Source organism: Pleurodeles waltl, chromosome 3_1 (genome assembly GCF_031143425.1).
Source record: "Pleurodeles waltl isolate 20211129_DDA chromosome 3_1, aPleWal1.hap1.20221129, whole genome shotgun sequence".
NCBI lineage: Eukaryota > Metazoa > Chordata > Amphibia > Caudata > Salamandridae > Pleurodeles > Pleurodeles waltl.
In genome coordinates, this window is record NC_090440.1 from 790266517 (window position 1) to 790292349 (window position 25833).

The window sequence follows — 25833 nt, forward strand, 5'->3', positions numbered from 1 at the left end:
GAGAGAACAATGACCATACTGACTGGAGTATAAGCTGCAACAATATTGTTACCTGACAAGCCGGATGGATAAGAACACTACGTAATGAACCAATCATCGACATGTGAACCATGTACTAGTAGAATAGTAGATCAGATGTTTTCGTTTTATTGGACAAAGTGTGAACATGTGATCCCTTGACCAATAGGGAATTGCAAAGTAGTTTTAGGAAATCTAACTTAACAGGACAGTACTGAGAAAAAGACACTATTCATTCGCCAATTTCCCATTTTCCATTTACCATTCATTTGCCATTATTTTCTTGAGCGTCTTGAGAAGAGACGTGCTTTAAAGCTTAAAAGACTGCCTTTTCTGATCTTTGATGCTGAATCCCGATGCCTTGCTGACCGAATTGATGTCCTGAGGACGAAGCCTGCTACTGCTTGCTGATCCATACTGAGGATAGGTATACTAATGAAAATGTTGCTTGCTATGTCTATTTGCTTTTGTTTCTAGGTACCAACTGCACTATTGTGATAGAGCCATAGTTAGATGTTTTCCAAATTTATGCTGACTAAATTGTTTTGCATGAAGCCCAACATGCTAATTCTAATCTGATGTTAGTTAGGGAGTTCACCAATGAAGTTTGATATATGGAATAACATTTGAGGTCTTTTCTTTGCTGAATCCAAATGTATGTGATATTGTTTGCGCAGTTATTCTTGCTATTAATTTGCACTGTAACTTTGGAATTGCTCAAACCTTGATTAGATTGCGTTTCTTTAGACTCTTTGGCCAGCCAGTGTTGTTTCAGTATGTTTATCATTTGATTTTGAGATTAACCTACGTGACATTAGCATTATTAATGCAGGAAAATAAATATTCTAACTTTTACATAAAGGTGTGGTTATTCATGACTGAAAGGTCATGTTGTGTGACAATTGCCGACTCCTACTGGTTACTAATGTTATTGATTATTGTTGATAATTGATGTTAAAGATTGACAATTGGTTATTGATTGATATTGGTACGAGGCCTATATGGTGGGAACATCTCAAGCATTGGTCAAAAGGTTCATCGGCCTATTTGCGTCCCCTTGTAAGTTTACTTATTAAAGTCTGACGCACTAACACTATCTAATGCCATCTATGCCGATTGAGCAGTTAAGATCATCTCAACTTTCCTCAGTGAGTTTTGGGATACTTGCTTCATCTACAATTTCTATTCTATTTATTCCACGACATGCACTCGTGCTGTGCATACAAATCCTGACAGTGTTCAGCAAAACACAGACTAAAACTATTTCGATGTACTATCATAAACTCTTTTTATCTTTAATCACCTAGATAATTTTAATCCCTATCTCTGTTTGCTAGCCGAACAGTAACCACCCTGCTTTATCCCCTTGCTTGTGTTGCTTCTAACGCATTGCCTGTAGTTATGGTTACCCTAGTTGGTCGATTTTTTAAATAGCTCCTTTCTTTTTTCAGCGAAGTATCAAGTACATTATCCCCTTGTTTTCTTTACCTCCAATACCGTAGTCACCATTGTAATACCCTTTACTCTCACTATTACAACTAGAGGGCATGTCATTCGAGGGCAATGTCTGCAATAGTTATTGGTAGAAACCCAATAATCCAAAACGGCCAAAGATTCACACCAATCCTTCCATTCTTCAGACTGGAAGGATATTTATGCCTTCAGACGGCTTGGAAAACTCGGAACAGCTCTGTCTCTGAAGTCCCACATCAGGAATTGATGCAGATGACGATGAAAGATTTTACAAGTTTCTCATTGGTTGTTTGTGGGAGCACAGAGTCTGGGTAACCCAGGCAGCTGTATTTTCCTCTTCCTGTTTTATGGCCTAAGTCTCCTGGATTCATCTCAGGTATTATCTAGCACGCCACCAGTCTGAGTAGGTATCAGTGGGCTGCTACGTGGGTGGAGGGGTAGTCGACTGTGAATCTTCACCAATATGCAATGCATGACTTCCAAAGTGTGATTCTACTGTCAAAAGGAAAAGTTCATTAATGTGGGGCAACTTCAGCTATGGGACAGAGAGTGAGTGATTTGCTAAGCAAGCAAGGCAGGTCTGGAAGCGAAGGTGGGGTTGCTTATTAGACTATGGACATCCCTTCTGTCTCGTCACTGCTTGTGCACTTTCATTTTCCAGCACACTCCTCTACAGTAAAACCACATATGCCACAAACTCCGGCACAAGCGCTTTCCATGAAAGATGATTAAGTGCAACAGGTATGGCTCCCATCGCTTCATCTCTACATGATGTTGGACACATCTAATTCTCAAAACCAAGGAAAAGAACATACCAGCTGGAAGGAGAACTGGCCTCCTCTGCTGAGGAAGGTACTGAACTGGAAAGGAAGCAATTCCCTAGCAATATGTTTGTATCATTTTGAATCACAGGATCACACATGCATGCGCACACATTCACACAAACAAATACACATTTGTAGCTTACCTTGTATCCACTCTTGTTTTTTCTTTTTGTCAGATGCACTGATTTCATAGCTTTTGTCTAAGCATTTTATGAGGAAAAGGCACTTTTTCCCATCTTTGTCTGGTAAAGACTAAAACACAAAATGAATATATGTGACAAGGCAGCGTGTCCTTCCAGTACACACTTAAGTTATTGAAAAAATAACATCTATAACCAATCCTTAGGTACTCCCGGAAAGGAGGCAAACATGCTTAACCAAGCAAATTACTCACATTGATGACAACATTCGGCCTGGTTCACAGATATTCTTCACAGATATTTATACCAATGTACTCGTGGATTACTCTTGAAGTTAAGCTGTAAACCAGGAGTTCTCCTCGATTAGTGTTAAAACCCAGTAAGCCAGGCGCACAACAAGAGTTGCACAATCTGTAAATCAGGCCTTTTGTGGAGAATCTCTCTTTGACTCTCTGTGATATTTACAAAGAGTACCCAAAACAAGTGGATGCAGTTCGTATGCCCCTTTCCCACTGACCAGAAATTGTTGCATTTGATTACATGCTGGAACCAGCATGGCACTGGCGTCTGTAAAGTAAGGAGCATGGACGCATTCCCTCTTTACGACACCATGGTTGGTGCAACTAGAACAAAAAAGAAAAGGGTGTTTCAGGATGTGAACTACACCAAGGGATGGGCAAACGATTAAATGTAGCAAGGCGAGCTGAGACACACTGGAAAGGGAAAGGCTGAACACTTGAAAGTGCCAGAACACTGTGAAGGTGGCCGAAGTTTACTGAGACATACCGAGAAAGCACCAGGTGATGGAGAGACTTATTGGCCTTCTTGGTAGTATCTGTATACCTGAACATAGTTAGGAGTTTAAGGATGAGCTTGACTGTACTGGTGCAAGACGATCTTTGATCATGGAGGGACTTTCAGGGTGCAGGAAGACTCTTTCTTTGGGAAGGTAGAAGAGCTTCCATGGGAGTCTGGATGTAAGCCTCCCTGAGCACCCATGACCCAGAGGCATCCTTTCCTCTTCTCTGCCTCATCCTGCCAACAAGTGGCTCTTCTGTCATCTAGCAGCATACACTAACACAACCTACGAGTGTCCTGCTTGTGCTGGGCTACCTGAAAATCTAGTGCGGAAAACTGTTTGTTCAGCATGAAATAAAGAGTCCCACCTACCTAAGCACAGACTGAAAGCTTTGGCACTAGATTTACCATACATAGTCTTGACTGCTCTCAGGATGTATCAGCATTCCCTACTTCTCCAAGAGCCACAGAATAGTCTGCTCAACTTATACGCTATTCTTACCTCCATATACCCAACATGCATCTGCTGCCACATACTCCAGTGTTTATGTTGTTCCCATTACAACATAGATTTATTTCCTCAGCTGATTTCTTGCGACTAGCAAGTCCCAGTACCTTTACAATGCATGTGGCCTTACGGTCCTGGCTACAGTATATAATAGTATATTTTTTTCAGCAGACCCATCTTTTGCTGCTGTGTCAGCTGATCACTAATAAAACCAACATGCAGGCACAAACGATTGTCTTACACTCAACCAAGAAAGTGAGGATAAAAGAGTGGAAACGTGTGGAAAAGCAGCAGGCTAGCACCCGTCTCAACTCCACAGAATATTTGACGTAAGAAGAACACGTTACTCATCTTAAAATTGATTTTCAAATCCTGCGGTGTACATGTCTGATCACTCTTTGTATTGCAGTAGCAAGTGTTCCCTTTTTCTAGTACTGATGGCAACCAGAGAGTAAGCATGCAGGCGCATACATGAAATGTGCAGTTCCACCCTTGCCGTCTATCCCAACAGTGTATTACCTCCATTCTCAATAAAATATCTCTACAAGGCGAGCAAGTAGTCCGAACTGAGATGTACGAAAAGCGGGCAGGGGTGTGCATTGTCTGCTCAACTGTGAACTAGGGCTCTAGTGAGAAGTAAGCATCTCATTCGTCCTAGTAACTGCATGGCATAAACAGGTCCCAATATGTTTGGGTTGCCTTGCTAGCGACCTCTCAACAGAAGGAGAGCATCTGCAGGGTGGCTTAACCCAAGACTAGTCTTGCCGAATATGGACTCAAGACTCCCACAAGAGTGCTTTACGCACAGATGCTGAGACAACTTGCAAAGCACAATCAGTGGTCGTTTTCTGAGAAAAACAGCAATATTTGCTTTGATCTAGTGCAATATGCCCTGACCATTGGAGGACACGTTCTTTAACCCACTCAGAAGGTAACCGAAGGGAACGTACAGTCCTCTGGCTAGGGATCTCACAGTGGCAGCCTGCCTAGATATACTTCACCCACTATTCCAAACGTGTTCCAGAAAGCTCAGATTTATTTTAAAAAACGACCTGCTTTATTTTAATTAAATGCAGAAAGCACTTTACAAATGTGCTCTGGAGTTGGTATGGATACTACTTTGTAATTGTGGAAAGTGGTTGAAGAAAGTCAAAATAAAAGGTATGCGTTGCATTGACTTTCTTGAGAGATGCAAGAACTACCAAAACAAATGCTTAAATAATTGCCAAGCTGAAAAGTTATATTTGCGTTTATCAAAACGTTTATCAGAGCTCCTATATGTAAGCTGCATGCAAACATTAGAACGGTAACAGCTGTAAGAGCTATTTAGACCAATAAACATTTGTAGCAAAGAGTGACAATGTACTAAGATGTATACGCTGCTCTCCATGGGTCTTTGTGTACGCAGGATGAATGCACGGAGACATTTACTGTAAGGTACTGCGAACCTGACCTTCCCAGCATGAAATAAAACACACCTTCAGTTATAGGCACTGAATTCCAAAACTTAGGTACAACTAAAAATCCTTCGTTTACTTGAATTCCCTCAGTCAAGCCCTAGAAATGAATTTTCATTAGGTTGCGATGTTAAGTATCAGCCAGATAATCAAAATATGAATTGCATAGGTCTCTACTCCTCAACATACAAGAGTCCGTGTGTACGTGCTCCAGCTACATTCATGAGCTAAGGGACAAAAGGGGCCATTGAAGGTTTGGTGGAACAGGGGCACTGCCGTATGTCACGAGAGCAGGAGTTCGACCAAAACCACTATTTCCCCCACCTCATCCTATTACCTGGCCAGCCTCTTCTTCTATTGGATGCTGAAAGGCCCGCCCTAACGAGAGTGGGCTGACCAACACACCCAGCATCAGCCTAGGACCGGAATAAGAGACATGGGGTCCTGGGAAGGAGAAACAATATCAGTGAGCATCGATGTTACAGCTATGCATAATTTGTCTTGAACTTGGTTTCGGCAAAACAAAAAAAAATGCCTTGCAGACGTCATGACACGGCGAGCAGCTGGCATTATTTTTTAATTAAACTGCTTCCATCTTGCCAGGGTTCAGGGATCTATTATCATGGGAAGTATCCTTCACTGGGCAGTCTGGGGAAAAGGCATCAACAACCGCGCATCAGTACACCAGGCTCTATGTGACCCTTAAAGCTTCAACAGCTGCGGCAGTGGCTGTGTATCATACACTCCAAAACAAAAACTACTTCAAAGTTCACAAGCTGTATGCAGATTAAGCGTTTAACTGGCTCTGCGCGGACAGCTCTGTTGTTAGTAATGAGTCCCATTAGTGAGTCCATGAATGAGGACCTTGCCAGGCCTGAATGGATACTGGTAAACCTCGCACACATTACCTCTGAGCCTCGCGCGTTTGTAGGTACTCGTGGGCGGTCATCTGTCCCTCCAAGAGTACACATTTAGTAGTAGAAAGGGCGAAGGCGCCGACTAGGAACATCTGGAGTGCCTGCTCTCACCCACTCATTAAGGTGGCCTGCATACACAATCGACATGTATGCCACAATAAACCAGAGTGAATGGCTGAACACTGGTGTAATGGGCTACAAGAACGAAACCCTTTCTAGGCACTGTACTGCCACCTGCTCGTTCATTGCTCCTTATGAGCAAGATGCTAGTTTGTCCTACAAAAAAAGGTGTTTGCAAATATCAAATTTAAATTTTGATCATATGTATTAAAAGAATGTAAACCAATGGGGGAGAAGATTAGCAAAGGTATGAACTTTTTCCAATCAGGGTGGAGTTTACCTAGTCCAAATGGTTAGTCAACCGAGTGCAAAGGAATAGGCAGACCCAAAGATATTTCTGCGCTAAGATCAGATAGTTTTGTTAACAACTGTTGGATTAGAGCTGAGGTGCCCACACATCATGAATATTTTACAAGTCATTTTGGCAGCGGCCATCAGCTTTTGAAAGAGGCAGTCTAGTTTACTATCTAGTTACTATAGGTGTGTGGCAGTAATCTGTAAATGTACTTCTAAAAAAGCCCCATCCTACTCCTTGCTTATTATATCCTTATGAACGATTGAGAGAGTAAATCAAGTGGAAAAAATATTTCCATAAAATAATCTGACCTGGGCACGCAACGGTACTATGAGAAAACGTAATGCAGGACATGATGCATAACAGAGTCGTGGATGGCATTGGCATAAAAAGCCGCTCACAGTATATTTAGCAGAGAACACAATGCAAGACAGGGGCCCAATCTGGTATGCGTAGAAGCGCTGGAGGTGGTGTAGGTTGCAACATCAGATTTCAGTTTTTCAGCAGATGATGAATAGGCGTGGCTTAGGGCTACAATTTCCAACTTCTACACTTGCAGAGTGTATTACTTGTACTTATAATAAACAAGAAGATGCAGCAAAATATAACTAATATATTTATGAACCCAATAAAGGAGAAGCTGAGGTTTAGCAGAAGATCATGTGAAGTAATGGAGGCCACTGGCTTGAAACCCTTTGCTTGAACACCTTTTGCTGCTTGCATTACTATATTTGTAATGTAGTAGCCTGTTCACTCTGCCCTGCCCTGGGCGGCAGGCAGGACAACCCGCCCACTGTGCAGCCTCGGTATCCCTCCGCGCGCAGCAGGTGCAAAGTCAGGAAGCCTGAGGTTCCCGGAGCACGAGCAGCTACTTCCCTGCTCATTACTGTGAGGGATTTTAATCAGCCACGCATTGAGGTAAAGCGTTGTCGTTGGCTTGTAAAAGGATCATTCATTTCAAGATGGAATTTCCCCACAAATACTGCATCCACTTCCTGGTCAGGATGAAGGCATGTCGCGTGTTCGGTTCAAAAGAACAAAAGCGGGGACGATAAAGGACTGCTCTGTATTTGCTGCCAGAGACTGTGATACACAAGAACTATTGTCATTATTTCATATGATAATAAATGACACGAAGGTTATTATTCCATATGCAAATAAATTACCCACGGATCCCGTTTGCTCCCCTGACATATACTCGAGAAGCGAGTACACAACCATCTTCATTTTCTAAGCACGGCCTCCACAATAACTATAGAGAAATAAAACGAGTTCGAAGCAAAATACCTGGATACTGGCACTCGTCAACTGGTAAACAAGAGAAAAATAGGCACCGCTTTGCTCGGTCCTCTCTGTTAGCAGAGATGGAAGAGGAATACTCTACATTCTCCACTGGGTGGAGGATTTCACCCAAATGGGGTCTTAAACTCACTGACGAGCTGATCTCGGTTGTAAAATTTCAGACTGAGACCAACAGCAAACTTGAGTACAGCAGATAAAACCCTGGACGCTGAACTATTATATAGAGCATACCTAATATAGAGCTTACCTAACAGATACCTTACATCAGCAAATATTAAACAAGCATTGACAAAGCCAACAGGTCTCGCCTATGCAAGAGCTATTGGCAATTTGTTTTGGCATGTTGTACACCAGTGTGGCTGCTGTTCAGCATGGCTAAACGTAAATGGTGGAGGAGCAGAGTATCAGAGTGAATTTGTTGGAATGTCGCAAAGTGGAGTAGGAGAAGCTGAGTGTCTTAGAGTTGAGTAGAGTTCAGTGGCTCAGTGGCAGAGAATGGAGTGGAATAGGGTGGAGCAGGTTTATCTGATTTGAAGTAGTGCAGTGGTTTGGACTGCAACAGAATGGGGTGGATTGGATTGGGGGTAGAGTGGGCTGGATTGAGTGGGGTGAGTTGGTGTGGCATGGATTGAAATGTGGTGAGGTGGATGGGATTGGGATGGATTTGAGAGGGGTGGATTAGATTTGATTGGGTGGTTTGGATTGGAGTGATAGGGTTGGGGTCAGATGGATTGGATTTGGGTGGTTTGGATTGGCGTGGACTGGATTAGATTGGACTAGAGTGGGGTGGATTCGAATTTACTGGAGTAGGGTGGATTGGAGTGGGGGTGGACTGGATGGATTTGAGTGGGGCGGCTGGTTGGACTGGAGTGGGGCGGCTGGTTGGACTGGAGTGGCACGAGCTGGATGGATTAGAGTGGGGTGGACTGAGATGGGGTGGATTGGATAGGACTGGGATAGAGTGGGTGGATTCGAGTGATTGAGGTGGATCTGATTGGGGTGTGATGGGCTGCAGTGGAATGATTGAATTGGGGTGGATTGGATTGGGGAGGGGTGTGTTGGGGTGGACTTCATGGAGGTGGAGTGAATTTTACAAGACTGCATTCACATCAGCAACTGGTCGTCTCAAGTTAGAAATTATTTTTGGAGGGGGCATTAATGCCGTTTTGGCCTCAGGATCTTGAAACATCAAACTTGGAACACCTCTAATTCCTCTTGTACACCTACAGCCTCAAGATAAGTTTTCCATGTCAAACATTTTGTAAATTCGAACAACATCGTTTATCTCTGAATTTAGCAGCACCTCGAGTTGTGTAAAGGTTCTTCACAGGTCAGCTGTGTGTGTTGAGTGCCAAACAGGGACATATAGACAGCCCTAACTCTACCTGCACTGAAAGAGCCTTTACAGAAGAATAAAGCATAGTGCTCTGTAGAACACAGGACCAATGGATCCACTCCTAAACAAAGTGTACCTATGACATCTTTGTCTTTCGCATTACCTAGTACTGAAACTTAGGAGTGAAGAAATGTAAATTCGCTTTAGTCCTTCAACCTCTCACACCTATGACAAATAAGCCACACTTTCAACTAGGACCCTGGAAAAAGGACTTTGACGCACTGAAGAGGAGAGGTCTCCTAACGTTCGGTCACCTATATGAGCTGTGTCCGTTTTACCTTATTAAGAGCACGGTTGAGGTTAAAGCCTGCTAGAAAACAACATTTGCTACTGTCCTTGACAAGATGATAACCTGATATTAAAATGTCTATATTGCCAAAATTCCTGTTTCTATTTCAGTATCTGCCAGTACACCTGGGGCGAGTTTCTTTCAGGAAATGCAATTTTTATCTGGGAAAACTGCTCTGGTCTCTTGCAGAAACCTTTGCTGCACATTTCACTAAGGGAGTTTCTCCCATCTTAATTTCTATGCGTATTTCTGGGCCTCACTGACTGTGTGCATCGAACACGTCTTGCAAAGCAAGGCTGGTCTTGGCCTCGCAAGAGGCTGCCAATTTTCTATCTCTCTCCAGTGTGGCCCAGTACCTCTGACCTATGGTTTTAAGCATAAATTCATAAATTCAGGTTGCCCAAGATTATGTGTTTAATATGACCCATTTGGATAGAGAAATATATAGTTGTCTTTTTCGTTTCTTCAAGAGTTGGGAGGAGTAATTTCCATTTGATGCAAACTGACAAATGGCTCCCATTCTGAATATTGTATCTAGAGCTGATGAGCTTCTTGACCTTGATCTGGAAAAAACGGTCAAGGAACTATGCTGAATTCAAAACCTATAGGAATAATACGTTTCCTTATATGATTTACATAGAGTTCTAATGTACACTGACCTACTGGTGCAACAGTAGATAATATTTATGATTAGTAGCTCAGTTCTACAATGTGTTGAGTGAATTTGATCACATCTGGAGGCTTAACTGAACGCAGAAGGATGTCCCTTAAAAAAGGCATTCACATTAGAGCCTTGGAACTGTCTGTCAAAGACCTCGGAGGTACTAAATTTAAATAGGAGCCCTTTACCTCGTCCTATGTTTCGCATACTGCAATCCAAAGTGTAGAACTGCATAGAAGGGCCAGGATGAGGGATTCCACGAGGCACTGTTAATGTGATTTTATGCGCCTTCAAGTAAATTAGTCCCCATATGGAAATTTCTGGGTCGCACCTCTGATTCAAGCTTTTCCTACGGATTCCGAGGGCTACAACAGTTGTGAAAGTCCCAGAATCTTAGTTACAGACCCAAGCCTCAGGGAGTGGCCTCTAACAAGAATAAAGGCCTTTACCAACTGTTGAAACACAAGATAGAAGGGTTATAATTATTTTAGAACATTCTATCCAGTGGGGTAGAATGGTCTAAATTGAAAAGGTACAAACAGAGTGACAAACTTTGAAATGCTTGACTAAAATGCCTGGACCCGCCATTATCGGGCTTCAGCAGCTCCTCTTTCTTCATTGGAGCTCTCCACAGTCAAATGTTCTAATTGTTCTTCACTACAGCTCCAGTTCTGTGCCAGACTGATGGCCTGCCAACTGGTGGACGCCCATTCTTAAATGTCACTTTCTCTTTAACTGATTTCCTTTAACTGAATTCATTGCATGGGCTTGCCCATGTGACAAGTTCCTCTGATTAAATATTCAACAGTTCCAAAAAACAATCATTTTAATGCAGCTATTTTCAACTACAAATCAACTCAAAATTTCTTTCATGCACATACTGCCATAGTTTGGTGATATAGCTTACTAATAAATAACATTGTCTTATATTTTAATATCTTTTACTAGCACGTAGTATTTACCTCTACAAAACAGTTTTCGTCCAATAGGATGTCTCCCTTTTTGTCCTTCAGGTCCTCGCTTCCAAAATACGAAATGATGAAGGGTTTGAGCACAAACCATCGCTCTGTCCAGTTTTTCCTTTTGTGCCCTTTTTTCCACATGTAACCCTGTTTGAAAAAAACAGCTATGTCAGACAATATTAACCCTTACTTCCAAAGAACTCACTTGTTGAAATAAGTTGCATTCCTTATCTCCTGCGCTGGACACTTCACAACCTAACCAGTCGGAAACGTAGCACTGTTTAAGACATCTATTTTTGAAACTAGTACTTGCACTAGAGATGTACTCCGAGTTGTCAAGCCACACCTCCTCTCTCTACTGCTGGTTTAGCAAGTAAAGTCCATTGAAAAGCAATGTCCTTCCTGAACACACACGTTGTGTGACAATTTATGTGTCTTCAAAGGTTGGCAGGAAACAAAAATATCTTTAAATGGGCGATACCAAACTTGCTGACACAAAACCAATATTTCCTGGAGCTACAATATATCAGTGAAATGAAGTAGATAAAATAGTAGTTGAAGCCTTTATTTTATTACTTCCCTAAAGTCCTGGCCCCTTGATATACCTCCGTAAAAATAATGTTGTCTAGAGATGTTCATTTGTGATTTGTGTTTTTGTATCATTGAGAAGTAATTTAGCTTGGGTAGACATTGCTAATCCGGGCCAATTGCTTTTTAATGACATTTTTTTAAATGGTGGAAGTGTTGCAGTGATGATGTAATATTTCAGGAACCTTGAGACCGATATTCTTCATTATGGTGTCAAAACATAGGTTTTGGGGGTCTAGTAGTCTTACAGAGACAGAAAATAACTCCTCAGAGTAACCCTTCCGCCATTTACCAAAATGGCGGCTCTATAATGATGTGTTTTAGCCATCTTATTGGTAATTTATTTTAATAATGTTTTTTTTTTCAGGTTTGCCATTGATTCAAATTCGTAAACATGAGCGAAGCAGGTGGTAACAGAGGATCTTTACCTTCTGACAGAGTTTTGCTAACTACAAAATCTGATGACTCCGTCAATAAAGAAAAATGTGTCATATGCCAAACTAATCCAAAAGAAAAGCTAACATCAACTGTGGATGGACAGAAGAGCGTTGAGATGCTGTAGAAACACAGCAAGATGAAGTTTTCAAAACATTGAAACTGATGGGTGAAAAGGATCAAATATTTTATCTTTGTAGCAACAACTGCTACAATTGTATACAATGGGAAAAAGCCTGGAAACAATTTGTCAAAAAATAGCAGAAACCAGTGAATCACAACAAGAATATGAGTCTTCTGAGAAAGCGATGTCTACAATACCCAATGCCCATCTGCTTAGAAGATCGATGGCTACCCCTTGTCCACCTACAACTGATCAGAAAGCAGAGGCTCTTCAAGGTGTCATCTGTGGTTTACATAGAACAAGGGCCAAAGGAATTGATGAAAGAACACCAGGGTATGTGAGTCTCAAAGAGCAAACATGTTTTTATCTACAGCTAGTTTCTTTCAAGATGAAATTTTCAGCTTAGTAGCAGATCTAAACAACGAGGTGAATGTATCTGCAGTGGATTTGTATGCCCAGCTGACCTGCACGCATGCATAAATTCGAAAATATGAATGTACAATGGGCTCCCATTAGCAACATAACAGCCAGGCTGCACTTGAAAAAGCACATGAAGTTTTAAAGCCACTCTTGAGTGCTGGCTATGGGTTCCCATTCAGTGAGATCAGATAGATAATGGTCAACATTGATGAAACTGTACTGATGCATAATAATGAAATTAAGATTTCTCTGGTGCGAATGTACAATGACAGAATTCGCCACTTACGGTGTTCACAGCTGATTTGACTCCTGAACTTTTTGCTGCCAAAATAAGATCACAGGATGCAGTAAAATCAGCAGCAATCATTTTAAGAAACGTCCTGAAAGAGTTTGGACTTAATGACAAATTTTGCAATGCCCCACAGCTCTGAAAATCATAGGATTCAACAAGAATGCCTGATGTTGTCCTAACACTTTTTTTACATCATTGTTTAATATCAGCCAAGCACAACTGTTACAAACTAAAGTTCTAGAGTATGGAACAGAAGCCGACAACATTGATGATGGCTTTGAAGATATAAGCGAAGAAGTGGAAGGCAATCCTATGAACTGACAGGCTTATGCTGTGCAAATGTACTGTCTTTTCCAAATCATGTTTTAATTATTACATCACAGCAAAATTAAAATTCTCCTACACATGATGACTGCCCACGCAATATATGGTAAGTGAAAAAGTAGCGAGCTGATCATTTCAATGAACAGGATTAGTGTATCATCAAGTTATAATGACATAGTACGGAGCCGGAACTTGTTAGCAGCTCGTACTGTAAAATCTTGTGAATCCAACAGCACACCACTTCCAAGTCTCTTTACCAGGAAAGGATTTACAAGTGTCTCTCTTGATAGTGTTGATCCTGAAGACAGCTCTTCTTTGTCTGGAACATCCAACACCACTGCCATGGTGATTTTTCAAGACTGTACCAATGAAGTAGCTGCTAGAAAACAATTTGTGTCAGCTGTAGGCATAATCAAAGGAAGCTGCAAACGTATAACTCAACTGTCTTGCCAATGTGTGCAAAATCACTACAAGCCATCAACACATCCCAGTCCACCAGAAAGTTTGAAAGTGGCTGAGGACATGGATCTTCTACCTGATGCTGCGGTTCACAAAGTTGATTTAACTGAATTTAACATATTGTTTATTCGGTGCGTCTGAAGAATGAAGAAAAGGCAGTTTCTCAGTGGGCTGGAATTCATGCTTTGATCTCCCTGAATACTGTCCCACTTAAGAAGGTTGTGTTTTACCAGTAATTCCATCTCCAGTCACAACCTACGCAACAGGACACAGGACACTGCAACCAAACCAGTGAAGCAATAACTTGTACAAGACCTCGAAAAAAACTTTTACCTGAGAAATTTCAGTTTGAAAAGGTGTCCTCATTGAAAACTGCTGTTGCTGTGGACTATATGTCACAATCACGAATGGTCAAGATTTCATCCATGCAAAACTTCAGAAAGGGCGTTCACACTGTTCTACAGATATCAAAGTCAAAGTGCGACTTGCAAGAATTGCACATTGTCTTTCAAAGTTATATTGAACTATTTGTCAAAGAATGTGAGAGAATCAGATGAATATCTACAGGTGGAACACAACTGACCTTACCTACAACAAAAATTTCACACCTTTGTCGGTGCATCCTGACAAATTCTGGTCATCAACATCGAACAAGATGAATTTGGAGTTGTTAACTCGCCAAAGCATTACTGATGCTTCAGTGAACACTAAATTTCCAATTAGTGCAAGTGGAAGGATTGTCAATGAGGAGTTGGTGCCTGCAGAGATTTATTCAAAAGGTATGGGCCATCCTGTTCAATAACTTAACAGCAAATTGGAGGAAGTTGACCTTCATGTTGTGCCATATGTCGAGTGGGCTGTTCGAAATGGTTCCAATTGAGTCACAGTCCTGTCAAATGACACAGATGTTATTATTGTGCTACTTAGATTTGTTGCAATGTTCATAAGTCAAGGATTGTTAGAGTTATGGATATGCTACGGAACAGGAGAGAAAAGACACTTAGGGCCTGATTCTAACTTTGGAGGACGGTGTTAAACCGTCCCAAAAGTGGCGGATATACCACCTACCGTATTACGAGTTCCATAGGATATAATGGACTCGTAATACGGTAGGTGGTATATCCGCCACTTTTGGGACGGTTTAACACCGTCCTCCAAAGTTAGAATCAGGCCCTTAATCTTGCTTCATATTCTGTACAAGAAACCTGACCCAGAGCTGCCCATACTCTTAAAGCTTGGAGCTTTAACTGCTGAATCTGTGAAGTTTCTAAAAGGATTTGCTGAGACAGAAGAAGGTGACTTTAAAGACGTGGAAAAATACCTTGTGTGTATGTGGAAAATGAGTTCTGACTGTCACGCATTTGACGATCTTTGGTACAGTGAGCTCAAGAGATCAGTCCCGCTAAGTGACCTTCCACCAACGTCACATTCTGTGCGTGGGCACATTAAAAGAGTGTTCTACTTGATCAGAAGACGTGTGAATGTTTTGGATCATGAACATGCATAGAAATACCTGTGTGAATATGGCTGGGAAGATATTGATGGGGTGATACGTCTACAACATTTCTAAAGTCTCTACCCTCAGAACTTACACGTACATAAACTTGCAAAACCTGTGCTACAAAAAGATGACCCTGTAGATATGCTGTTCTCAAATGTTCAACATTCTGCAAATGTACCATGAGCGATTGCCGAAATAAATAAGTAAAGTGAACTATGAAAGTGTCTAAAACAGGAGTGATAAACATTTTTTTCATATTCAGATCATAAACATTGTTTGGTGTATACATAAAAGGATTAAAAAACATTATTATTGGTTTCATTTCTATATATGTCTCTTTTTCCTCTATTATAGCCGCCATCTTGGACAATGGCAGAATGGTTGCTCTGAGGAGTTATTTTCTATCTCTATAAGACTACTTGACCTCCAAAACCTATGTTTTGACATCAAAATGAAGTATATAAATCTCATAGTTCCTGAAATATTACATCATCACTGCAACACATCTTTCATTTTTAAAAATGTTGTCCAGAAAAATTCGGCCCGGATCCGCAATGTCTACCTAAGCTAAATTACTTCTCCAATGATTCAAAAACACAAATCAAAACGGAAAATCTCTGGACAACACTTTTTTATATATCAGGGGGCCGTGATTTCTATCCTGCTCTGGCTTACCTTAATAGTCATTCTCTCCCTTCCCCGCAGTGCCACACCAAATTGTACTCCAAGCAGTCAACATAAACACTTTATGAACAAGACATGCCAATATGACTTGAAGTACAAAAAGTATTGTAAATGCAAAAAACTGTTTCAACAAATCTTGTATGTGTTCACCCATGAGAAAAGTATATATATATGTTCATAGCTTCATGAACTAAAGACAAAGGTGGATGTTGGTTTTTGGTTACTTGCATTGCGGCGATGGACTCAAAATAACTAATGCCAGCTGTAGAGCACGTGCCAACATCATGGTTACTGGTCGTTGGTACACTCTCCTTGCAGAAACGTCCAACAGAAATACTTCTCAAATCCTTCTGGGAGCAACAGGGCAGCCTAGTGGCCTTGGTACAGAAACCTTTCAAACAATGCCTCCATGAAGGGAAGTTATGTAGCTCGACTATGGTGGTTTAAATACAAGCAACCTAGGAATGCAGCGGCTGCCATGTGGTGGCACCAGACTGCACTGAGGAGGTCAGTACGTAATGGAAGTCAGTGCTGAAACAGACTTCCACAGCAGCAGGTACAGGCATTTTAACTCAAAGGGCCTTACTCTGCTTATATTTGCAGTTTTTTCTAATTCTGTACCACCGTTCAGTGTCATAATTGAAAATGTTGCACTTATTTTTTCTGTACTGTTGTTTAATGAAGGTCCGAGCAAGGTCTTCAGACTACCCACCAAAGTCATCCGAGTCGCATCTCAATCAGCCTGATCATTTCTGACATGAGCACTCACCATGTAATTAGACAGCTATTCCTTTCCACCAATATCTCCTAACTTCGATTATGCAGTACAGGTTACAGGGATCAAAGGACTCAGCTAATAAAACAGCCTCCTCGTCTGATTTCTGTTAGCATTAAAAAAAAATTGGGATCTGGCCAAAAGGCTCAATTGAGATAGCCCAAGGAGGCAAAAACCCCAAACAAATTGAACCAACCCATGCTTCATCTAAAAACAGCTCAAAGTAAACACGACTATCAATGATACAAATATTTAGAAAATATTACTGAGAAAATTATTTTCAATGATTGGTCTTTCCTATAACCAAAGGCAGGGGGTTGCTAGAGAAGGAACTGAGGTGGTGTCATGGGAAAAATATCTGTTTTTGCAACTTATCTTCAATGTAATAGGCAGCTCCAGGTCCCACAGTGCTCCCTCCCAGGTCCACAGCACACAGGAGAGACTTTGGGAGCTGGCAAAACAGAATGTGCTCTTTGTGGGCCCGTAACAGCAGCGATAGCTCCAAAGGAAGCATTCTCATTGGCTGGCCAGCTAACTATGTTCCATCAAGGGTTCTAGTCGAAATAGCATTGAGAAATGCCATAATTCAATAACTGTGCTGCTAGTCAGACGCAACACTTTGAAGCAATAGGCAAAATATAAAAACTTTCATGATAACAATGTGAGTCAGAAAAAGATGCGTCATATTTGCAAATCTGTACAACCTGTATATAAACCAAGTACACACGGCCTTCAAGTGGCATCTCAAGAAATTCTGTATTTTGGTCCAAGGAAAATTACACCTTCAGTTTATCTTATTAACATGGTCTTAACTCAAAATGTAAACAATTTAAAGAAACAAATTAAAGCATGCAGTGGTTTCGAGATCAATTTAAAATTCTAGGCATTACATTTGAAAGTCCTACTCCATGTCTGTTGGCCTAAATAATGAGAAGTTAAAAATACAAAATACAGTTTATGTAGGGTGTAATGTGTCTGTGTGTATACTCGCACTACTGTGCTTGTGTGTGCTCATGTGTGTTGATGTGTCTATGGGATATATAATGAAGGGTCGATAGAGTGTGCAATATAAAGTTTCAAGTTTAGTAAATTTATGTTTATGGAACTCCGAGGAGGTCCATGTAATACATTTCTGAAGTAAACAGATATTCATAAGACATAAAATTCACAGAATATATATACAGTACTCCCTTTCACATTAAAACTATAAGACTATTAAAGCCAATCCTTCTATATAAATTTAAAAAACACTTAAATATTTAAAAATACTGTAACAAAACATTTTCATTGGGGGGGCATATAAAGTGACTGTAGTGCTTCCACAGCTGATCGTATAGATATTCGCAAACATAAAGGTCTCAAACATGTTTGTCAAAATAATGAAAACACTGAACAGCAAAAAGAACGTGCTTTAGGTCTTGAAACCCATTTTTACATAAATTACATGCAGGAGAGGTTCCATACCACTTGGCAAAGAGGGGGTTCAGCTGGAGCATATCCAACATCAACAGGATCCAGAAGCGTCTCAACCCATGAGGTAAGTTCCAAAATATGTATGGTTGCACCCTTCTTACAATGATAGAATTGCCTATGTACTCTAAGTCCCTATTTTTAAGCCACCTCTCCCTGTCCAGGCAGAAGCTTAACACCCTGTTTTAGGACGAATTTTTGTTGTGCCGCTGTTATTGTCCATACAAAGTGCTGAAGCAGATGTCTTAATTTAGAAATTATTAGTGATTGTTTACATATTTTGAATAATGACTTATAAAGAAAATTAATAACAGAGAAAATAACGTGCACGTTTGAAATTGTGACCTCTTAGAATGGCCACCAGTGTTCACGAAATGTACTAAATAATGATTAATTCTTATGAAATATTGAAAATGCATTAGATTAATGTAGTAATATGTCATATTAAGGGTTACGAAGTATGCTCTATCTTATTAATTGTAGACCTTAACTTAGCGAGTGTCTTGGCCTAGTTTTGCCAGGCCTCATGCAGAAGCTGTATTTCTTAGTGTTTAATAAAAAGTGGTGACAGAGTGAACTAACCGTGAAATACTCATTGCCTTGTTAAAATGCTTAGCAGAAGCTTTCCATGAGAACCAACTAACAGGAGACCGTGTCCTTAACATGTATTGAACTGTGTGTAATATATTCAAGAGGTTCTTTCCCAGGACGCAAACAATAAAGACACTGACTAGTGAAGAAGATGCAACTAATTTGATACCTTAGGAGCCGGATGATGGGAACATCGTAAAGCAGACCAATCAACGATGTGTGAAGTGTGAAATATTATAATTCATAGATTTGGTATGGAGTTTTTACTGGACAGAGTAATAATGTACGATTAATTGACCAGTTGGGTGACTTTGATATAACAACGTGACAGAGGAGACCAGATTTTACGTATGAGTTGCGATGAGTTGCGACATTGACTTAGGGATCCAACAATGCTTCTTCAGGACCAAAACAAAATACTTCTCCTAAAACAGAATATGTAGGGATCTACATGTGTCTGTGAACGTCAGTCACTTTGTCTACAGTCACTTACTTGCTAAATGATGTATTCTAAATCATTCTAATGTATATATATATATATACATATCAATAAGCATCACATTAATAACGACCCCACTCTTCATACATGCACGATGGTGGGTGGTGTCCAGTGAGTGAACATGTGACAAAGTGAAACAACTCAGTAATAAAATATGAATATGTGATAAGTAGTAGTGTGGCACGGTATGGAGAGAAATGACTTACCGTCCCAAATTCAATAAATGGCTCCCTAGGAAACACTTGCCATGGGACTGTTGCACTAACCAGGACAATACGAAACAGATTCAGAAAGCTGTTAATACTACTGTATAAAACAGGTGGGATGTCACCTGCCTAATATAGGTAATCAAAGAACTTGGAAACTGGGGAAAGTTCGCACATCTGGTCCGGACCCCATCTACACCTCTGAACACTTGTCAGCTTTGAACCCCAAAAAATACCCAGTCCCTGCTATTAGCTTATATGGGGACAGGGGGAGTGGGGTAAAAGAGGAGAAGGGAAAAAAAGAAAAGTTAAACTGATACTGATAAAATCAAGTCAGCATAACATGGCTAAATGAGCTCATTTAGCTGGCGGAAATAGGATCTTTATAATGCCAAATGATTACAACAGGTAGTCACACAAAGGTTGAGTCGTCCATGGTTGGGAAACTCAAGGTATCTATACGTAGTGATCAGCTTAGTTAACCCAATTCAGAGAACCAATATGCATAATGTGCGTGTGAGTCGGACATATTATCCTCGCTTCCAGTTAACTGTCCTTTCTCAATCCGACCACATATTTCTGGAATTGACACGCATTATATTGTTGTGAGCCATATATACAAGTTTAGAGGACTGGATATTGTCTGACTTTTTGTGTATATTTCTATCCTTCTTCAAATTGTGCATATTGGTTCTCTGAATTGGGTTAACTAAGCTGATCACTAAGTATAGATACCTTGAGTTTCCCAACCACGGACGACTCGACCTTTCTGTGACTACCTGTTATCATTTGGCATTATAAAGATCCTATTTCTGCCAGCTATATGAGCTCATTTAGCCATGTTAATCTGACTTGATTTTTTCTGCATCAGTTTAACTTTTCTTTTTTCCCTTCCTCTCTTTTCCCCTCCACTCCCCCTGTTCCCCATATAAGCTAACAGCAGGGACTGGGTATTTGTGGGGTTCAAAGCTGACAAGTGTTCAGACATGTAGATGGGGTCCGGACCAGATGTGCGAACTTTCCCCAGTTTCCAAGTTCTAGGATTACCTATATTAGGCAGGAGACATACCACCTGTTTTATACAGTAGTATTAACAGCTTTCTGAATCTGTTTCATATTGTCCTGGCTAGTGCAACAGTCCCATGGCAAGTGTTTCCTAGGGAGCCGTTTACCGAATTTGGAACGGTAAGTAATTTCTCTCCATACCGTGCCACACTACTACTTATCACGTATACATATTTTATGACTGAGTTGCATCACTTTGTCACATGTTCACTCACTGGAGACCACCCACCATCGTGCATGTATGAAGAGTGGGGTCGTTATTAATGTGACGCTTATTGATATGTATATATTCTTTCTTTTCGACTTCTCATTTAGCAAGTAAGTGACCGTAGACAAAGTGACTGATGTTCACAGACACATGTAGATCCCTACATATTCTTTTTTAGGAGAAGTATTTTGTTTTGGTCCTGAAGAAGCTTTGTTGGATCCCTTAGGACCAGTTAGACGCGAAACATGTTGACCCATTAGAGAGGGAGTCACATAATGGTGCTTTTTCCCTTTATGTTGTCAATTTGAGTGAGTGGTTGAGCATTAACTCGAGACACTTCATCCATTTTCTTTTTAATCTTGGCCTCAACCCCTGTCTGATTCAATAAAGTTATGATGGATAGAGGGGTTCGGAGTCAATTTTAATCCTTCTTTTCTGCTCTCCGTTTTTGATATTATAAGGCGGCAGTGTCCGGCTTTTCATCTTGCAAAGCACTTAAAAGACCTCTGGCAAAGAGCCCCCTTCATGGAAAGCCCGTCAGACATTGCAGCGCCGGTCAGATGAGGAGCATGCCCTATGATGAAGCATGACATCCAATTGGATGTGTATGGGTTTGTGCTTCTGACATTAGGGTCACCCTGTGCTTGTGTCCATTTCCTCCTTGGAACAGTGTACCATTTATTTATACAGATTTCTCTGAAGCATTCACAGAAATCAGCGGTAATCATTATGCTTCTTCTGACCAATGGGCTCATGACCTTTGTTCATTACACTGACGTACTTCAGAGAGACAGTCCATCACCTAGTTAAAAACATGAACATGTCTTGATGCCATTTTGAACATGTGATTAATGTTCACACACCCAGCGGTCATTACTAGTGGGGCCGGGAAACCTGGCTGTAAATCACGGCGGATTTACTGATACTGCCGGCATTGGCAACTCCAGGGGCAAGATGGAGGATTCGGCTACGTCCCTGGTGAAATGCAAACTGTGGTCTTCCAGCTCTTGTAACTCTGATGTGGCCAAAAATAAAAACACTGTCTAGCCTCAGGATTATAGAAATAACAACTGTAAAAAAGGTACACGTAGAATTAAAAAAGACAATTATTAATGGTAAATGTGCAAACATATTCTTTGCTTCCATTCTTCCTTGGTAATATATAGATGCCAGGCAACATACCAGCAAATGATTTGTTACTCAAAAGGCGTCAGTAATGTTACTTCCGTCTTTCCTCAGAGTTCTTACCTGCTTCAGGACGTCCAGTATAAGTTCGATAAACACCTCATTGATTGCCATTGATATCGTCTGCCGGTCCATGCCTTTGCTGAAATGCCCACTTCCAATCAGCTCGATCAGCTCCCACGCCGAGAGGCCATTTTGTTTGGAATCGAGGCCGACCTTGTAATCCTCGAAATAGGCTTGCTGCCAGCCGGCGCCCATGGCTTCGGTCAGCTTCTTCAGGAGGTATTCAATCTGCACAGCGACAGAACACAGTTTTAATTCGCAGGAAATCTTTGGCTTCAAAAAGAGTGATAAATATATACATCTATAGGTTTGCCTTGTTCCGTATAGATCTGATTTTTAATAAAGCATGACTTAAAAGCCCCCCCCCCCAAACAAAGTGAGGCCTGTTGCATGCGGTATTTTTGAGTTGGGTGTTCGGTGGATTTATGGCTCTGTATGTTTGTGTCTGGTTCACTATTTGCAACGTTGCGTTTGGGGGTGAGTGGGAGGCCGCCTGTAGGTCTGTGTAATATACCTACCTGTTTCTGTGCATGTGTGGGGCTGAGTACACAAGCATCCTTAATGAATGGTGGCTTTCAGCAGAGGCAAAGTAACAAAGCGCCTGAAGTATTGGTATTCAGGGCACACTTTGTTCATTTGGCCGCCTCGCAGCCTCCAAGCCACGCCATAAAAGACTGCATAATCTTAAAGCGCTCACTGAATGAGGTGACCACTTACTGCCAAAGAAAACCCGCTGAGAAGCACAGCTTCCTTCTTCGTGGGTTACAGTTATTTTTCCCGTCAAAACAAAAACAATAAACTTAGTCAGCTAAATACCTGTGCACGGATTTACTGCTCGACAAGCAGTTTCTCAACCTTAACACGCACTTTTTCATTTATAATTATTTGTTTGAATATCGTTTTGAACAACACAGCTCACATTAATAAAACATGGAAACATTTCCTGCTTGCATTTTTTTCAGTTTTTCTAATTAGGCCTTGTATTTCCTTCTAAATTCTTGAAGCTTTTCCTTTGGTCAGAGATTGCAAAAATAGCGTCCCCTTTATAGAGAATACGGCTTGGCCACCGGAGCTCTTTGTTAGTTGCTTGAGGGTTGTGAGGGAGATTGAGACAAAGCATGTGGCGCACAACCACGGAGGAGGATGGAGAGTGCGCCAGTTACATAGAATGCAAGGGGTAGTGTTGTATGGAAGATCCATGGAGGCTTAAACATGGATTTGGCACTCATGGGCAGTCTGTGGAGTAGCGCCTGTTGCTGAGACAGCCTTCAGCTTCTGTGCTGCCTTAACAGTGTACCTACTGCCCTTCGCACTAGCTAGCTGAAGCTGGTGCCACATTCGTTATTGCTGGCAAAAGCTGGCCCCACATTTGTTTACACCTATGAGAGAGGATACTGTTTTTGACGCCAGCGGGGAGTGGGAGTCCCTGGAGATGGGGCTTTGAGATTGTGAAGGTAGCAGGCTGAGCCCAACCTTTCACTTTTGTAGAGTTAGGCAAATCATGTGTAGTCAAGTTCATTTTTGGACTAATTTTAGGGACACATATGATTTAAAAGACGGCGTTCAACTATGGGCTTGCTTGTATAAATGGCTCGTTTGTTAACAGTTGTCAAGAACACGACACTTGAGCCATTAATATACAGACAGCTGGAGGACTCCCATCCCTGTGCTGAAAATAAAATAGTTTCATGAGTGCTCACTTTTTTAGGTTAAGTTCAGTCATCTGCATTCTACGGGACAGGAAGGTGACATTTATACATACATTCTTCTAAAGGGGGTATGTATGTGTTTCACTATAGAGTTGAGACAGCCAAATACTATGAATGTGATTAGGCATGAACGATCCAATTAAATGGGAGACTGAATTACTGTGGTTCACTTCATGTTTAAGAGAGCTGGGTAGGCAGGCATGATTGTTGGTGTAAAATGCCATTGGTAATTTTAAATTGAACAGTGGTAGGATCAGCAACAGTAAATAACTCATCTCAGACTGCAAGAGAGTGTACTTCCATATTGGGTTCCAGGCAGAAACCAGATTGGTGGGTAGCAAGGGGACTGCCAGTCAGGAGGAGGCTTCGTTTGGGCGGAGATCTTCTCTATAGATCCTGCAAGGGGATGAGTGTTGAAGGTGACGGCAGACATTTTCTAGTTCTGATTCATCTTGTTTTATAACTGGTTCCCTGGTTGCTCACTTGAGCATCTTAAGTAGTGTACTAGTATTACAGGGATTGTTTCACTTGTCAAGCAGTAATGGGGAGAGGTAAATGAGGATTCACTATTTGTACAGATTTTACACATTTTTAGAGGTAGAGTACTTAAACAAGCCAATGCATTTATATGGTGAAGAGTTGTGCTAAAGTATAACACTAAACGCTGAAAATCAATTTCAGGTAATTATGTGTAATTTTGCGTACCTTTCTAAAGGTTTAGTATAATTACGCAAAGGCATATTATGCACATTTTATGCACACCAACTAGACTGCCCTGGCAGAAGGATCCTCGCTAAGAACTTATTCATCTCCACATCCCAACAGGTGAATGTGCTCATCCTCCCAGGGGACTAATCCTGATTTACCACTGTGCCTCTTTCATATTACAGGCCACGCTGCGTACATACGCCTACTCTCTGCACTACTGCCCCTCCCGCAGTTACTGCACCTGTGGTTTGGGTGGATAGATTGTCTTTATATATACACACACACCCTAGTTTCACTTTTTTGGTTACGTATCCATGACATGTCATTACTGTTGTGTCACTTGGCACATCTGTGTAATGATCATTGTATGCTTAACAGTATCCACCCCCATCCGCTTACCGGCCAATGCACCCTTTAGCATCCTTATGTAATAGTTTGGGGCTTGTGGCCAGAGGTAGATCGAGCCTCGTGGCCTCGGACCACTGGTCTTTGGGCTGCTGATATCCTTTGCCCCACTGATGTTCATAGTTCCCGTCTGGAGCTCCTTTTTACCTGGGCGACCAGGCTTCCAATAAAGAATTGCAACAGAAAACGTCTTACATATCCGAGGAGCCACGATTGAGAAACTCACATTTTCAGTGGCCCAGACAGACAGCCTCTCATCAGCTGGACACCGCCTGAGACCTCTCTCAGGCTACAGGTTTACAGTTAGCAGTCAGTTCTGTCATGACATACACCAACTCCCACCCACCACCCCACAAAGACGTTTTTGAATTAAAAAAAACACAGATACTGAATATTATTTCTCAACGAAATTGGATAAAGACAAACGTAGTATGGACAATTCAAAAAGTATTAGTATGCAGATATGAACCCTCCCATCCTGTCTGCCTTCTGCCCTATAGAGCAGATCCTTTACTTCTGCTTCCATTCCGCTGCCTCCTGACCTTTCTAAGCAGGCTGCCAGTCACAGAACACTAGGCATGGTCTATCTGGCAGGGGAAAGGTGGGGACATGAAAGGATACCTATATCTCAAAGTCCCAGACCTTACGGCAGCAGAGTTATCCCTCCGGTAAAACAGGCTTTACTGGAACAGTACAACTTAACTTGCACCCATAGCAGGAAGAAGGTGTTCTGTGCACCCAAGTGAATCATTCGTACAATGCCCGGGTATCCCCATAGTGGGCCAGGTAACGTCAGGTGATCATGTGTCCCCGCCTGTTAGTCAATGACATCAACGCCTCGTGGCCAAGAACGCCTATGTCAGTATCACCAAGGTTTTCTCCATCAATAACTAACAATGGTGGCAACAGCTGCAGAACAATATGTCATTTAAGTTGATTCATGTATAAAATATGGACGACAG

General features: G+C 41.4%; 1 protein-coding gene across 1 annotated transcript in view; it reads right to left on the reverse strand.

Annotated features, from left to right (window-relative positions):
• Positions 1–25833, reverse strand: part of SWAP70 (switching B cell complex subunit SWAP70) — a 361445-nt gene that overhangs the window by 143421 nt on the left and 192191 nt on the right. Inside the window, exons 4-6 of the mRNA XM_069223626.1 lie at positions 22050–22277; positions 11161–11307; positions 2459–2567 (exon numbers count right to left, since the gene is read on the reverse strand). Coding sequence (XP_069079727.1) covers positions 2459–2567; positions 11161–11307; positions 22050–22277 — 484 coding nt within the window. The remainder of the gene's footprint in view (positions 1–2458; positions 2568–11160; positions 11308–22049; positions 22278–25833) is intronic.